Consider the following 15643-nt stretch of genomic DNA (forward strand, 5'->3'; position numbering starts at 1 on the left):
ATTCTCAAACTGAGTGAATTTTCTTAGGAACCAGGAAGACTTGAGTTGCCAGGTTGAAAGACTTAGTAACTGTTGATATATGGGGCTGGGGAAGGCAGGGACTGATAAATCCCAAACCTTTTGGAGTGGTGAGATCCCACACGATCTATTTCATTCCATGACCCATATAACTGTGGTATGCCATATGTCTATATAAAATAATTAAAACTAATTAAAATTAATTTTGGTTGGTGAGTGTTTGAAGAGTTTCATAATAACACTTGAGATAATTAGGGATGCTTTGGGATGTCACAAAGGAGCATTTGGAATAACTGAGCTAGATGTTTAAACCAGAGATGTGCAATGAAGGCTTGTAAAAGAATGACAATTCTGTGGTTGAAAGAACACTGGAATAGGAGTTAGGAGTTGTAATCATTATGCCGATAAACTGATTATCTAAAAACAACAACAACCTGGCTTTGTAGCACTTGCCAATTTCTGTGGTGTAGATACTCTCACTGTGGTGGATTTCAAATTATCAGTGGTTTAACTACTGGCTCACACAATTCCTGAATATTTTATAATCAGCTCTTGTAAGCCTGATGCAAGGCAGGTCCAGTACATCAGTATAATCTTAACTGAGCTTCTAGTTAGCTTTGCAACGTTGGGTAAATCACTTCATCTCTCTGGATCTTAGTTTTATTACCAATGAAGTGAAGTTGCTAAAATAACCTGTAAGGTATCTTCCAAAGTCAACATTTCAGTAATGTAGCTGGTGTTATAGGGCAGGACTAATGTCATGTTATAAGCCAAAAGAGTTACATCAGGTTTTTCTGAATGTTATTGTGAGATATTGGGACAGATAATTTGATATCTGAGTCTGTGTCATAATCAACCATGTTCTGATTCCTGCTGTCAATGTGTGTGTCCTTCTCCAGTACCTCTTCCCAGGAGGATTAAAAATGGCAGTGCAGCCATTAGTGAGCCAAACCTCACCAGTGGGGTAAGAAACCATGACCCAGAGTCAGAGAATTCTACACTCAGTTGTCAGGTCCTAGGAGTCAGTTGTAGGGCCGTGACAAAATCTTATAGCTTCGGTACCTTACCCTATCTGACCATGAGACCAACTGTGGCGGTCTTCCCTGGACTAATAACAACATGAGAAGTTAATTTGCTTGAAGCTTTTTAGAACCAAGGGCTGTGTCCTTCATGTCTATGTGTGTCAAATCCTGATACATAATAAGGACTCAGTGTTTGTTGAAAGAAAGAATAAACGATTTGAGCATTTTTAGAGCAAATTCTGAGTTTTATTTATACTTTTCCCCAGCTTTATTTAGATATAATTGACATATGACATATAAGTTTAAGGTGTACAGCATGATAATTTGCTGACTTTTAAAATATTAATTCCAAAGTGGACATGAGCTACTCTGTACTTACCTGAAGAAATGTATTTTTCAAACGAAGAAATTATTTTCTTGTAATAGAAAACTTCTCAGTGCCTTCAGTTCAATATTGGGCATTTAAATTTGCCTTCCATCTAGATAACACAATTGATGCACAACCAGAATCCAATGAAGAGAAACACGAATGAGAAAAACCCAAACTGGGCATTTACTACCCACCAGTGAGTACTCTGCCTGCCTCAACCAGTAGAATTAGCTCATCTCTTTTGAAAGGAAAAGATAATACTTATTTAAAGAGCATACATAATTATATATCATGTGCCACTTTGCCAACATTTACAGGCATACCTTGTTTTATATCACTTCACTTTACTGTGTTTTTTACAAACTGAAGGTTTGTGGCAACCCTGCGTCAAACAAGTCTGTCGGTGCCGTTTTTCCAATAACGCTTGCTTTGTGTCTCTCCGTCACATTTTGGTAATTATTGCAATATTTAAAACTTTTTCATTATTATTACATTTGTTTTGGTGATCTGTGATCAATGATCTTTGATGTTATTATTGTAATTGTTTTGGCATTTTTTTTTTGCAACAAAGTATTTTAAAATTAAGGTACATTGTTTTTTAGACATAATGCTATTGCACACTTCAATAGACTACAGTACAGTGTAAACGTAACTTTTATACGCCCTGGGAAACCAACACATTCGTGTGACTCGCCTTGTTGCAGTGGTCCGGAACCGAACTGGCAATATCTCTGAGGTCTGCCTGGACTCCTCATGATGACGCTCATAAGCTAAGTACTGTTATTCCCCTTTTAGAGGAGAAGCTGAGAGGTTGAGCGATAGAGCCACTCGTGGCCGAGCCAGGAGTTCACAACCCATAGGCGATGCTCTTCTCTCCAGGTCAGGCTGCCTCAGGGCTTTCTGCACTTCCTCTCCCTCGGGTCTCTGCTCCTTGTTTGCTGTGGGGGTCTGGATGCTTTGTCACATGTCACATGTGAGTGAACCTGGCTCAGCCCACGACCAGGCAAACAGAAGCAGCAGCCTCTGACAGGGTTGTGAGCAAATACTCCAAGCCGGGTCTGGCCGACTGGGGGAGCTGCGCTGTACTTTGCCCTCATGGATCGGCTCCATGAAGGCCGTGGCAAAGGTAGCTGACAGACTGTAGATCTGAGGGCTAGGTAGGTCTTGGTAGATGTGGCACCTGGACTTTGACAGCGTCCAGGAGGAGAGCAGACACTCCTGGAGCTGCGCTGAGGGAAGGTGGTGGAGAGCCGTCAGAGCAGGTGTGTGGGAATGCTAGCGCCCTTGCTTGCTTTGTCTTGGCTGTACTTGCTGTGCTGTCAAATTAGGAAAGGCAATACTGACCTTAGCGGGACCAGGGAAGGTCATTTATGTGATGTGTGAGTATGACTTGTCACTGTAGACGTAATGCCTTCATTTGGAGAATCTTAGGTACTTTTCATTTGGGGTCCTTAATTGTAACCTGAGGTCTAACCTGCTGGGGTTGATATCTTGGCAACGAAAATCAATTGTAGTTGACTTTGGCAAAGGGACTGGGTATTGCGCCTTTGCAGTCGGAGAAGGGCTGTCTAGTGAAAATATCTGGGGACAAGGTGGAAGAAGCTTTCTTCTTGTTGAAATTCCTTGTGTCCAAATGCTATCAAGTTCCGTGGGCCTTCAGGAAAGACCTGTTTAGCCTTTCACTGTGTCCGGGGCATTTGGCCTCTGCTGGGATTTGCTGGAAAAGGCTCTCATTGCACCTGACTTTTTCAAGAAAGTGGGCTGACACGGGAAGGAAGGTGCAAGTTTTCCTGAGCTGGATTGCTCTTGAGGTGGAAGGCACTTCTGTGCCTTGTTCTTCTGGTACGTTCTGCTTACAGCTCTCGGCTCATAGCTGTGGACCCTGGCTCCGCAGCGTTCGAGCAGTGTGACATCTTGATTTCAACACACACCCTTTGACCTTTTGTTCTGATATTCATTTTTATATTGGGCTGGGAGTTTCAGGAGTGGGAACAAGTTGACTGGATCCGATCAGAACTTTTCAACGTAAAATAGTTCCCAAGGGGGAAGAAACATGGGGTGTGACTGAGCTATGTATTCTGACATGAGAGACTCCTGAGTAGCAGTAAGGTGTGATGTGTGCTTTTTCTTTGGGGGCAGCTGGACGCAGGTGCTGCTCTGTGATACAAGCAGAGAAGCTTGGAAGGTATCTTGTCCTCTGGAGCTATTTCCCATTTTGAAGCATAAGTGGAGAAAATCAGTTTGATGCTGGGGAGACTTCCAGGTTTTAAAATCTCCAGCCAGGAAGATTACTGAGACACGGCTCTCTAGTTTGTCAGGGAAGCAATCCCAAACTTGCGTCTCATTGCCTCCCCTGGAGCAGGGGCAGGAATGGCCAGATTATAGGGCCTAGTTCTTCTAAGACTTCAAGGATTCAGAAAAGATGTCTCTTGAGGTCACTTTAAGCTCCTTTTTATTTAGGAAATGTCTTCAGCTGCTCACACTACCCTAATCTTTATCTCTGATAACAGTAACTGTTATTTATTGAACAATTACTGTATACCAGCCAGAGGGCCAAGTTCGGCACTTTATGTAAGGATCTCTGACTCTGACAGTGACTCTGTCAGCTCATTATGGTCCTCATTTTATGGGTAAGGAAATTAAGGCTTGAAAAATTTAACTAGCTAATCAGTGGCAGAGTTAGGATTTGAACTGTGGTCTAGCTCTGTCTAAGGCCCACTCTATTTCTATGACAGAATAGGGCCTCCATAGTAAGTGTTGAATAAACATTTACTGGTGGAATATGTGAGCACACATGTATTTTTTAAATTTTATTTTATTTTTATTTTATTTTTGGCTGTGTTGGGTCGTTGTTGCTGCACGCAGGCTTTCTCTAGTTGTGGCGAGCGGGGGCTACTCTTCGTTGTGGTGCTTGGGCTTCTCATTATGGTGGCTTCTCTTGTTGCAGAGTACAGTCTCTAGGTGCACGGGCTTCAGTAGTTGCAGCACGCGGGCTCAGTAGCTGTGGTGCGTGGTCTTAGTTGCTCCACGGCATGTGGGATCTTCCCAGACCAGGGATCGAACACATGTCCCCTGCCTTGGCAGACAGATTCTTAACCACTGCGCCACCAGGGAAGTCCAGCACACATGTATTTAACTGGGATACTTTGATAGTGTTTTGGAGCTTCATCTATTACTGTTCTCTCTCCCATGTCTCCCACATCTATTGTTGCTCCAAATATACTTTTTAATTTTTATAGCAACATCAGTATAGTTGTCTAGCCTGTTATTTATTTCACATATCTCCTTGAGATTTTTTCAGATATCTCTGTATCAGTGCCTGTGTGGTTTGTTTTAGATAGAAGATTTTGAGGACCATAGGTGCTTCTTTCACAAAACCTAATTAACCTTCATGTTTGGATATAGGCCTAAAATGATGATAATTTTTTTCCTTCTGTTTTGTCTGTAGGAAGATAAAATAACTACACAATTGACTCAAAACACGAGAGAAATTCAGAAGGTCAGGGATGGAGCCTTGGGTTCCCCAGTGGCCGCCTCAGCCAGCAGGGAGGCCCCCAGCACCATCAAGGGATCCAGACCGAGGGCTTCAGAGAGATAGATACTATCGGCCTATTCGTCACTCTTGGCACAATGGAGAGAGGGTCCATCAAAGACAAGACATGGGCAGGAGCCCCCAACCACAGCAGGACCCTGGGGCAGACCACCAGCAGCCTCATTATGCGTCCAGGCCTGGGGAATGGCATCAGCCTGTGTCCAGGGTTGACTGTTATAAAGGTGGTTATCCCAGTCAGTTGTATTCAAGGTATGGGTTTAGAGCTTGGAATTGACCTAGCTCTCCTAAATGCTTCCAAACAGATTGCTCTTTTCCTTGTTCCTTTTCCTTTTATTTCTCCTCTTTTTCTTCTTTTTCCTTCTCCACCCTACTACACTGACTTAGCTACACCCTTTCCTCTCCCAAATTGGATTTTGGTGACTGAAAATATAATATTTTCCTTTCTTTATCCCCTAGGGGAGCTTCTTAAAGAAGCCATCACAATGTGATTGGGTGATGGGGGGAGAGGGTAGAAAGAATGATGAAATTCAAGACAGCAGATGAGACCCTCTTACTCTGGGATCACAAAAGGCAATGTTTGTAGACTCTGGAAAAGCTTTTCCTATGGATCTCTATAAAAAGTTCCTTATCCTCTTTGGAAGACTCTGACCCAGGGTTAGCACTGACCCACCAGCACCAAGAAGAGCCCTAGTGCCTAGAACATCACCTAGAGTGTGATGGGTACAGAAAAACAAAATGTATTGAGTGAATGAATGGGAACTTAAAATCAGAGAAAGCAGATACAAGCTTGTAGGCTCCAAATTCAGAATGAAGAGGTCTCAGTGAGGTAATTCTAGGAGAATCTGGAGTTCCTCCTGGACTTCATATTTTATGGAATGTTGCAAGCCATCTATTTTCTACTTTAACTTTTTCAGGTGGGGTGATGTTTTCCTGCCTCCAGATTTAGGGTTGAAATTATGACAATTATTGTAAAGAATTCTGCCCCTATGAAATAGTAAAGAATTATTAATTGATAAAGATACTAACAACATGATGTTCCTTTGTTGAATTCTCGAAGGAAGGTATGTTAAGGACAGAGGCAATAAAAGCAATCAGATTTAAGATGGTCCAACTTGACTTTTTCATCTCATTGCCATCTATAATATGCATGGGAATTACAGTGGTATATGGGGCACTTACACAGTCTTCTTGGGAAGGGGTTTCCTAAGGTGATGTCAGAGCAGGGTTTTCTCAGATAATATTTTGTGTTGTTGTTTGTGTGTGTGTTGGAGGAGTAAGAGGGATCATGGGGAGGGAGAATGAGACACTTGGCTATGGTTTTGCTATAAAAATTGCAGTGTTGTTCTGACACAACGGTCCTACTCCTGCTCTGATTCTGGATTTTTTGGTTATGGCATCCAGAATGAACTGTGGCTTTAGAGCAGATTCTAGACGGGGGTCACAATTCTGTCCTCTGAAGTTGTTTTGTTTGTCAAGTTCTCCGTTGGTTTTTCTCTTTACCATGTTCATCCTTGAATGACTGGCCGCCTTTGTGATTCTTTAGGCCGGGCATTGAGGATCTATATCAAAGCTATCACTCTCCAGCCCTAAGGGAAGAATATGCTTATGGAAGTTATTACTACCGTGGACACCCGCAGCAGCTGCGGGAAGAAAGAGGTATGGAATAATCTCCAAGAAGCCTTTGGGATGGTGCAGCTGGTCGGATAGGGCAGAGGGCAAAGGGGCCGTGCTCGGAGGCTCACCCTGGGCCTCCTGCTCGGCTGAGGTAGAGCCCCAGCCTCACCTGCTTCTTTCTTGGCCAGATGAGGCCACAGCAATGACACTACTGCTAAATGTCTTGAGAAGAAGAGATAGAAAAGAGTCATTTTTCTTTGTACGTGTAGATGATGGCACTGAAACTATTACTACATTACTAGTATTGTGGATAGTTTGTACTTCATCCATATTTTTCTTCTAAGATTATAGCCTCTGACCAAGTAACAGTGAAGTCAGTTCTTAACAGTGAAGTCATCAAGTGTGTGGCTGGGCTGTAATGAGTCTGACCATCATTTACCCTGAGGGAGGCAGATATGTACAAAAAAGAACTTAAACCTTACACCAATAGTAAGGCTTTAGGTATGTACTAAAGGCATCTTCTGACCTGCTAGCAAAGAGAAATCTGTTTCAGCGTTGAAAACACAAACATCTGTGTGCACACATAGGATCCCCGCTGTTGTACCATTGTATAGAGCCGTGCTAATTGGTTCAGAGAGATGCATCTTATGGACTTTCACTGTTAGCTTTTACTTATCAACTTTACTCAATTTGGCAAATACGGTCAGCCCTCTGAATCTGCGGGTCTGCCTCCAACTGATGATTGAAAATATTCGAAGAAAAGAAAATTCGAAAAAGCAAAACTTGAATTTGCTGCTTGGAGGCAACTATTTGCATAAGCACCTACATTGTATTTACAACTATTTACATAGCATTTACATTGTATTAGGCATTATAATTCATCTAGAGATGATTTAAAGTATATGGAGGGTGTGCATAGGCTATATGCAAACACTACACCATTTTATATAAGGGACTTGAACTTCCCCAGGTCCTGAAACCAATCCCCCCCATGGATACAGAGGGATGATTGTATGTTTTTATACCTGCTGTGCTCCAGTAACTCAGCTTCATGGCTTGCTAGTGTCTTTCTGAACTTTTAGGAATAGGAAGTGACCTGTCTTTATTTTGTTTTTTCTGAGGGTGCAGTGCCAAGGCAAGGGAGTCCTTATAACTGGCATGAAGATTATCGAGATCAAAAGTACCTGAATGAACACCAACGTGAAAACCAGAATAGTTCGTTTGGAACAAATAGTGAGACCCAGCTCCAGTAAGTGTGAAAGGAGAGGCCGGTTCAACATGATTCAGCCAAACGCAGGCTATGTTAGGCAAACCTTATGTCATCCGGTGCTGGTCCCTCATCTTCAGAAGCCCGTCTGCTTTTGTTCTGGCCACCGGGGTGTGAGAGTAGCCTGGATTGGCTGGGACCAGCTGTTCACATGGACACTAGGGGGAGGGATTCTTAATTCTGAGAGGTGGTTCCCAAAACCTATGAGATTACTTGAGGTCCGTCTTAGAGGAGGGCCTTAATTCTATGTTGGCCTCGGAACAGATGTGGCCTTGCAGAAGTTCTCCTGATTGGGTCCTGCCTGGGGCTGGGGTGCTTCTCCTCTGCCCCCTCCTGTGCCCTGAGAATGGGCTCTCCTGTGGGATAAGGTGAGCAGGGAACAGCATTTTGTTCAAGCCCCTGTCTGGTGCCCTTAGACCTGGTGCCTTAACCCTGCCTGGAACTCACCAACCCAGCTGCTCTGATTTAACTTATTCCAGGACGTCAGGCTACAGAGACCGAGCCTCCTCTGCAGGGTTTGGGGCCACTTCTAGTGACTGTACTATGAACTACAGGAGCTCCTGTTTTTCTGGTCTAATAGACTGAGGTGGAGAAATGGAGGAGAAGGCTTTTCCCTGCGACACACGGGCCACCCCGACACCTGCCCACGCTTTGCAGCAGAACAGCCTCCAGCAGAGAGAAGCTCAGCCTTGCTGGCCTGCCCTGGACCCCCTCTCACCTGCTCCTGTCATTTTGCCGCAGATCTAAGCGTTGGAACCCTTATAAAGACAATCCTGCTTCTAACTCTGGACAGGAGAGACCTGGGGACTTACTTCTGGAGAGTCCGCTAACTGGGGCCCAGAAAAACAAGGTAACCTGAAGTGACATGGGGCTGGTGGTCTGTGACAGTGCATCACACCTGCCCTCGTCAGTAGGGGCAGAGCAGGGCCCTGGGGGGCGGGGTCCCCAGTGGCCAGCAGTCTGAGGGGGTCCCATTCCTCCCCAATTGGCAGAGCCTCTACACCCACCTCTTCCTTTCCCTGCTCCCTGTTTCAGTCTTCTGGATCTGGGGCCCTGATCTGGCCCTTTTGCATTCTTTTGCCAAGTTGGCTGGATCAGGAAATGTCACCCAAGTCACTCCAAGGTAGGAAAGAGAAGAGGCTGTCACCGGTACCCCGGTGGATTAGCAATTCGGTTTACCCAGGAAGTGGGAAGTTGCTAGAATCTTTTAATTCAGATCTGAAAAGTGGAATTTTTCTTGACTCTTCCATCTCTTTTTTCTAAAATCTTACTGTGTGTACCAGCTGGGTTACAAAATGGAGCTCTTGAATTTTTTTTACAATAAACTTTAAATTTTGGAATAATTTTAGATTTATGGAAAAGTTACAAACATACTACAGAGACAAGCTCTTCATTTTTGACAGTCTTGTATTAATTTTGTATCCCTGATGAGATTTGTATGATTTGTGGGGACAGTTTCTTCTGTACACCTGATGCTTCACAGGGCGGGGCACCTATTATGACTAACAGTAACAACAACACAATAACAGCAGCCATACATATGTACAGCACTTTACAGTGTGGACAAAGAGCTTTTGTATCCATTGTTTGCATCCATTGTTTTACAGTCCTCAGGATGTAAGTTCCGTGAATTTCTTGTACACCTGTATCCTTAGGGAAAGCATAGCACCTGGAGCATAGTAAGTGCTCATTAAACGGTTGGTGAATGACTGCAAGAGTAAGTGCTTGAACTATATAGGGTAGGTATGATGATCTACGTTGCAGATAAAGGTCCTGAGCTCAGAGAGTCTAAGTCACTTGTTCAAGGTCACAGCACTTGGTATTGACAAAGCTGGGATTGAATTCAGCCTCCCTGACCCCAGGACCTGCACGCTTCCCACTAGGCCACAGTGAATCCTTTAGCAAACACCTGTCAATTGAATTATCCCTTCTTTTCCTTTCAGCACATCCACATTCATTATATTTATTTGCATTTTGTTGCTTTGAAGAAACACTTGGGGGGACCGTCTCTCTGAAAGTGCTTCTGATTCTTCCCATGTGTTTTGTTGTTTTTAATTTCCAGCCATCACTGACCGAGGAGTCCAACCTTCTCCAGCAGCACGAGTCTGGTCTCACCTCCAGCAGCTATGAGCTCAGTCAGTACATGGCAGATGCCTCTGAGCTGTATGACCCCATGGCTGCAGCGGCTTGGCGTCCAATTCAGGCTGGTGGGTACTGAAGTGATCAAAGGAGTTGGCTGAGTCTGTTGAGAAGAGGGCTGGGTGGTACATGTCTTGGAAAGTCACCTTTGCCCTGTATTTCCAAGAGCAGACCATTTGTCTGCCTCATTTGTGTAGGGAGGTCTCCTGAGCAGAGTGGCCAACTTTGGCTCCATTTCCCCCCTTTTCTCTGGTACTGGAGATTGCATCATAGCTGATTCTTGGAAGGGAACACTGCCCCTAGCCATCATCAGGCTGGGAGAGGAGGCACTCAGAGGTACTCTTAGGTAATAGGTGAAGAAAGTAAAGACCAGAGTTCAGTTTGGGAAAGCGAAGGCAGGTCACAAAGGTCTGGATGTAGGAGGCTTGCCCTGAGTACTGGGGCTATGAGAGCCAGAGTTCCCAGCGTGTCACCATTGTGGGAGTCTGGCCCTGGTACATTATCATTTGGACCAAACCAACAACTCCTTGCATTATATTCTGACATATTCTCAGAGGTTCAGATCTCACTCGGAGCATGGGCTTCTTCTAGTTATGCAGCCCATCCAGAATCTTATCTTGGTCCCAGGTGGAATTTGGAAAGAAGTGTGTCTGTGGAGTATTTCTGAAGTAAAGCAAAGCAGTGGCAGTAATGCTAACAGTGTCCATCTGTGTCTGTTGGTCAGAGGACATCTCGGCAGCTGGTCCCAAGACACCCATGAAGTTCTACATCCCTCACGTGCCTGTGAGTTTTGGGCCAGGAGGTCAGCTGGTGTGTGTGGGTCCCAGATCTCCCAGTGATGGACAGACGGCCCTTGTTGAACTGCACAGCGTGGAGGTAAACAAGATTCTGTGTCCTCGTCATGTCAGCACTCTGCTCCCTGCTTCCCTTTGCCTGAGCCCTGGGCATCTCCAGGAATAAGGTGCTCTTGGAGGGGACTGGGCCAGGCACCCTGTGGATTGGTGTGTGTGTGTGCACGCGTGTGTGTGTGTATGAAGAAATGGCTGGGGCTCTTCTGTGAGAGAAGTAATGCTAGACTTCTGTTTTTCCTGAGATGCTACTGGGTCATATTCAGCAACTAGAGAGCTCATTTTTGTCCTCTGCTTTCTCCATGAGGCACTGAGCCACATCCTAGGATCACGGCTCTGGGTTCTGATGTTGGACTTGACTGAGCAATGGGGCACTGAGGGGACATAGTCTTGAAGACCAAACTTGATTTTTTTTGTTCCAGGTTATTCTTAATGATTCTGAGGAACAAGAAAAGATGAGGACTTTCTCAGGACCCCTGATTAGGTAAATTACCATAAGAGCTGCAAAATAAGGGCTTTTGAAACCTATAAAATCTTCCTGCCCAGATCAGCATTTTGGGGATTTGTTCTTGACTTCCTTGAAAGAAAATGTCTCTCCCCGTTGGAGTGGAATCTCCGTGCTACAAGTTGGAGCCAAATGTGACCTGAGCCATTTTGACAAGCAATTTGAGTGTTGAAAGGCAGAAAGAAAAATTAACTTAAAGGTTTAAAAATCTGAAATCAGTTCTATTTTACAAAGCCTACATGGTAAGGGGTTTTAGCGTTCTGTGTACTTAATAGTACTTAAACTGGTAGAAGAGTGGAACACAGCCTGGGAAATCATAGGCAAGTGGGTCATATGGAAAAATTTTTTCTGGGGAGATAAGTAACATGGCCAGCATTTGAGTTACTGGACAGTGTGCAAGTCTGCCCTCTGCAGGATTGAGCTAGAACTGCTTTTACATTGCTAGTCATGTTACTGATAAATATTCAGGATGCTCTTTGTCGAGAGAGGAGTCCTGGCTGGTGTCAGAGGTGAGATAATGCACACCAAAGCCCTTAAAATATCATCACTACTGTGTAAATGTGTTCTTATCCTGAAGCTTCCCCCTCCAAGAAAATCCCCATAGTATTTTGACAGTTCCTTCAAGTAAAAATGAGTGTTGTCTCCATTTCTTACACACAGGTATACAGATGTGGGGTAGAGCACCGAGCTGGGTATTTGGACACTAGGGTACTGGTCCCAGCTTGATTGATTTCATTGAATGATCTCAAGTAAATAATAATTCCTGTTTATTGAGCACTTATATACACTACACAATTGGCTAATTCCTTTTTGTACGGAGGTAGACTTTTAAAAAAATTTTTAGTTTGAAATATAGTTGATTTACAATGTTGTGTTAGTTTCAGGTGTACAGCAAAGTAATTCATATAGATAGATATATATATATACATATGTATATATATCTATTCTTTTTCCGATTCTTTTCCGTTATAGGTTATTACAAGATGCTGAGTTGGAGGTAGACTTGTTAACGATTCCTATTTTAGCAAAAAGAGCCGAGGCTCAGAGGAGATAAGAAACTTGTGTAAGCTGAGAAGTGGATGGCTAGATTTAAACGCAGGGTTGTCTGAGCCCAGAGTCTGTTCTCTTCCTTGCTACCAAACAGTCATTTCAGGTCTCTGGGCCTCAGTTTCCTCCTCTGTAAAATGGAGAGGGTGGACGAGAGAATCTCTGAGGTCCCTTCCTGTTCTATAAGGAAACAACTATGCTGTAGCTGTAGACTCACTACCCCCGTCCTGGGTTGTCAGGATTCTACCCCATCTCCAGCCCCAGCAGCACCCTCACACTGTAGGAGGGGACTGTGGTCCTACCCGGGGGACGAGTCTTTCCCTCACTCTTTGCTCCCTGAAATCTCTCCATAGGGAAGATGTACACAAGGTGGACATCGTGACGTTTTGCCAGCAGAAAGCAGCGCAGAGTCGCAAATCTGAGACACCGGGGAGCAGAGACTCGGCTCTACTGTGGCAACTGTTGGTTCTCCTTTGTCGGCAGAACGGGGTCAGTACCACCGCGTTGGCGGGTGGGCAGGTGCAGGCTGAGCTGGAATTTAAGTCTTCCTGGGAGAGAGAAGATTCGGCTTGTGGCATGATTGATTATAAAAGGTAACATTAAAGAAGCAACAAATGGCCTCAAGGGGAAAAACTGCTCAGATGTCAATGCCAGTTTGCTAATGCTAACCTTTCCCCTCCCCTTCTCCACTAGCCTGGGGTTATCGCCCAGTATGATACACCTAGGAGAGTGTGCATATTTCTGGTCGTCTTTGTGGCTCCTGACAGGCAGGAAACAAGCATGATAGGGAAGCTGGAGTTTGAAATACAACAATCTAAGAAGGGGCTGTCTTGTGTTTGCATGTCAGCCTCCTCCTGAAGAGGGCAGGTGCTCTGGTGCCTTCTTCCTTCAGCCTGGGCTGCCAGCATGAGGATGAATAGGATTCTCTCCCAGGATGGCCCTCTTTCCCTTGCAGTCCGTGGTGGGGTCTGACATCGCGGAGCTGCTGATGCAGGACTGCCAGAAGCTGGAGAAGTACAAGCGGCAGCCGCCTGTGGCCAACCTCATCAACCTGACGGATGAGGACCGGCCAGTACTGAGCTTGGGGACCCGGAACCTGCTCACTGGGGAGATTCCCCCCAGCGTGGAGACGCCTGCGCAGATCGTGGAGAAATTCACTAAGTTGCTCTACTACGGAAGGAAAAAGGCAAGTGCTGTGCCCACTTCTGCTTAAAAAAGTAACCAGCATCCCCACCACTCACCCCTCCCAATTGTATGAGTGACATATACTCATTTTATAGCACTTAAGTTCAGAAAGGTACAAAGAAAAAGAAGAACACCCACAATCCTATCACTAAAAGATAATGCCTGTTAACATTTTGATATATTTACTTCTAGTATTTTCAATGCGTATATATTAAAAATCAAATTAAATTACATATACAATTACTTCTTTCTTTTCCCCTTAAGAGTATATGGTGAAATACTCTCATGGCATTAAAATGTACCATTTAAAAAATGGACTATATCCTATTATATGAATGTATCACATTTTATTTAACCAATTCACTGTTGTTGAGTATACAGGCTATGTACAGATTTGTCACCCATTATAAATTATACCATTCGAACATCTTGTTGTATAAACCTTTGGCTGATTTTTTAAGATACATTCCTAGAAGTAGAACTACTCAGTTAAAGGCTATGCACCTTTTTTTTTTTTTTTAATTTTATTTACTTTTGGCTGCGTTGGGTCTTCGTTGCTGCGCGCGGGCTTTCTCTAGTTGTGGCAAGTGGGGGCTACTCTTTGTTGCGGTGCGCGGGCTTCTCATTGCGGTGGCTTCTCTTGTTGTGGAGCACGGGATCTAGGCGCATGGGCTTCAGTAGTTGTGGCTCTAGGCATACAGGCTTCAGTAGTTGTGGCTTGCAGGCTCTAGAGCGCGGGCTCAGTAGTTGTGGCACACGGGCTTAGTTGCTCCGCGGCATGTGGGATCTTCCCGGACCAGGGCTCGAACTCATGTCCCCCGCATTGGAAGGCGGGTTCTTAACCACTGTGACACCAGGGAAGTCCCAAGGCTATGCACTTTTAAAAGGTCCTTCACATATACACTATATCAGTTTCCAGAAAGTTTGTTTACAAATGATATCCCCATCAGTTATATCTAAAATATACCTATCAATACTGAATACTTTAATTCCACTGATGAAGTGATGCCTTGTTTATTTTTTGATATGTAAATTAGAATTTATTTATTAAAATTTTTAAATTGAGGTATATTTGACAAAATTGTAAGATATTTAAAGTGCACAATGTGATGGTTTGATATACATATACATTGTGAAAGGATTCCTCCCATTTAGATAATTAACACATCAATCACCTCACATTTCCCTATTATTTTATGCCTTGTTCAATTTTGAAGTTGAACTTACATTTTACAAAAGTCTTAAATATTTGAATACATGATTGAAATCAATTTGAATCAATCTAATTAAAAAAATCAAAAGATGAAAGGGATATAATGGGAGAAATGATGCTGTCCCCCACCCCCTCCCAGCCATGCAATTTCTCTCATTGAAATATCCAGAGATATTTTCTGCATATATAATTATCTTCTCCTTTTTTCCCTTATAGCATACTATGTACCATTTCTTTACCTTCCTTTTTTCATTTAGCAAAGTACTTTAGGAAACACTCTATGTTGGGGTTGGCAAATTTTTTCTGTAAAGGGACAGACAGTAAATATTTTAGGCTTTGCAGGCCATGGGGTCTCTACTCAACTGTGCTGTTGTCCCCTGAAAGCAGCCACAGACAATCTGTAAATAAATGCGTGTGGCTGTGTTTCAATAAAACTTCATTTATCGACCTAGAAATTTGAAATATATATCACTTTCATGTGATGAAACATTATTCTTCTTTTGATTTTTTCCAATAATTTAAAAATGTAAAATCTATTGTCAGCTTGTGGGCTGTACCAAAACAGGCAGTGGGCTGAATTTGGTCTTCAGGCCACGTTTTGCTGACTCTTGTTCCTTATAGTATATAAATACCTTCCTCATTATTTCTTATGGCTGCATAGGTTTCTACAGATAAATTATAATTGATTCAAGTAAACCTCTATAGATTGACATTTAGATTATTTCTAGTCTTTTGCTGTTACAAATAATGCTGCAATGAATAACGTTGTCATTTTGCCCTGTGGAGAGAATATACGTAAGGAAAGTTTGTGGAAGTGGAAGCTTTGGGTCAAAGGGTATATGGTTTGTAATTTTGATAGATA

General features: G+C 43.6%; 1 protein-coding gene across 1 annotated transcript in view; it reads left to right on the forward strand.

The window, feature by feature from the left end:
* Positions 1-15643, forward strand: part of SEC16B (SEC16 homolog B, endoplasmic reticulum export factor) — a 97408-nt gene that overhangs the window by 56002 nt on the left and 25763 nt on the right. The window contains 10 exon segments of the mRNA XM_082362606.1: positions 4859-4888; positions 4890-5212; positions 6507-6619; positions 7706-7826; positions 8586-8694; positions 9907-10051; positions 10708-10859; positions 11254-11315; positions 12737-12872; positions 13339-13569. Of these exon segments, the coding sequence (XP_082218732.1) occupies positions 4859-4888; positions 4890-5212; positions 6507-6619; positions 7706-7826; positions 8586-8694; positions 9907-10051; positions 10708-10859; positions 11254-11315; positions 12737-12872; positions 13339-13569 (1422 nt within the window).

This window comes from Balaenoptera borealis (genome assembly GCF_965194805.1).
Source record: "Balaenoptera borealis genome assembly, chromosome: 1".
In the NCBI taxonomy this organism is placed as follows: domain Eukaryota; kingdom Metazoa; phylum Chordata; class Mammalia; order Artiodactyla; family Balaenopteridae; genus Balaenoptera; species Balaenoptera borealis.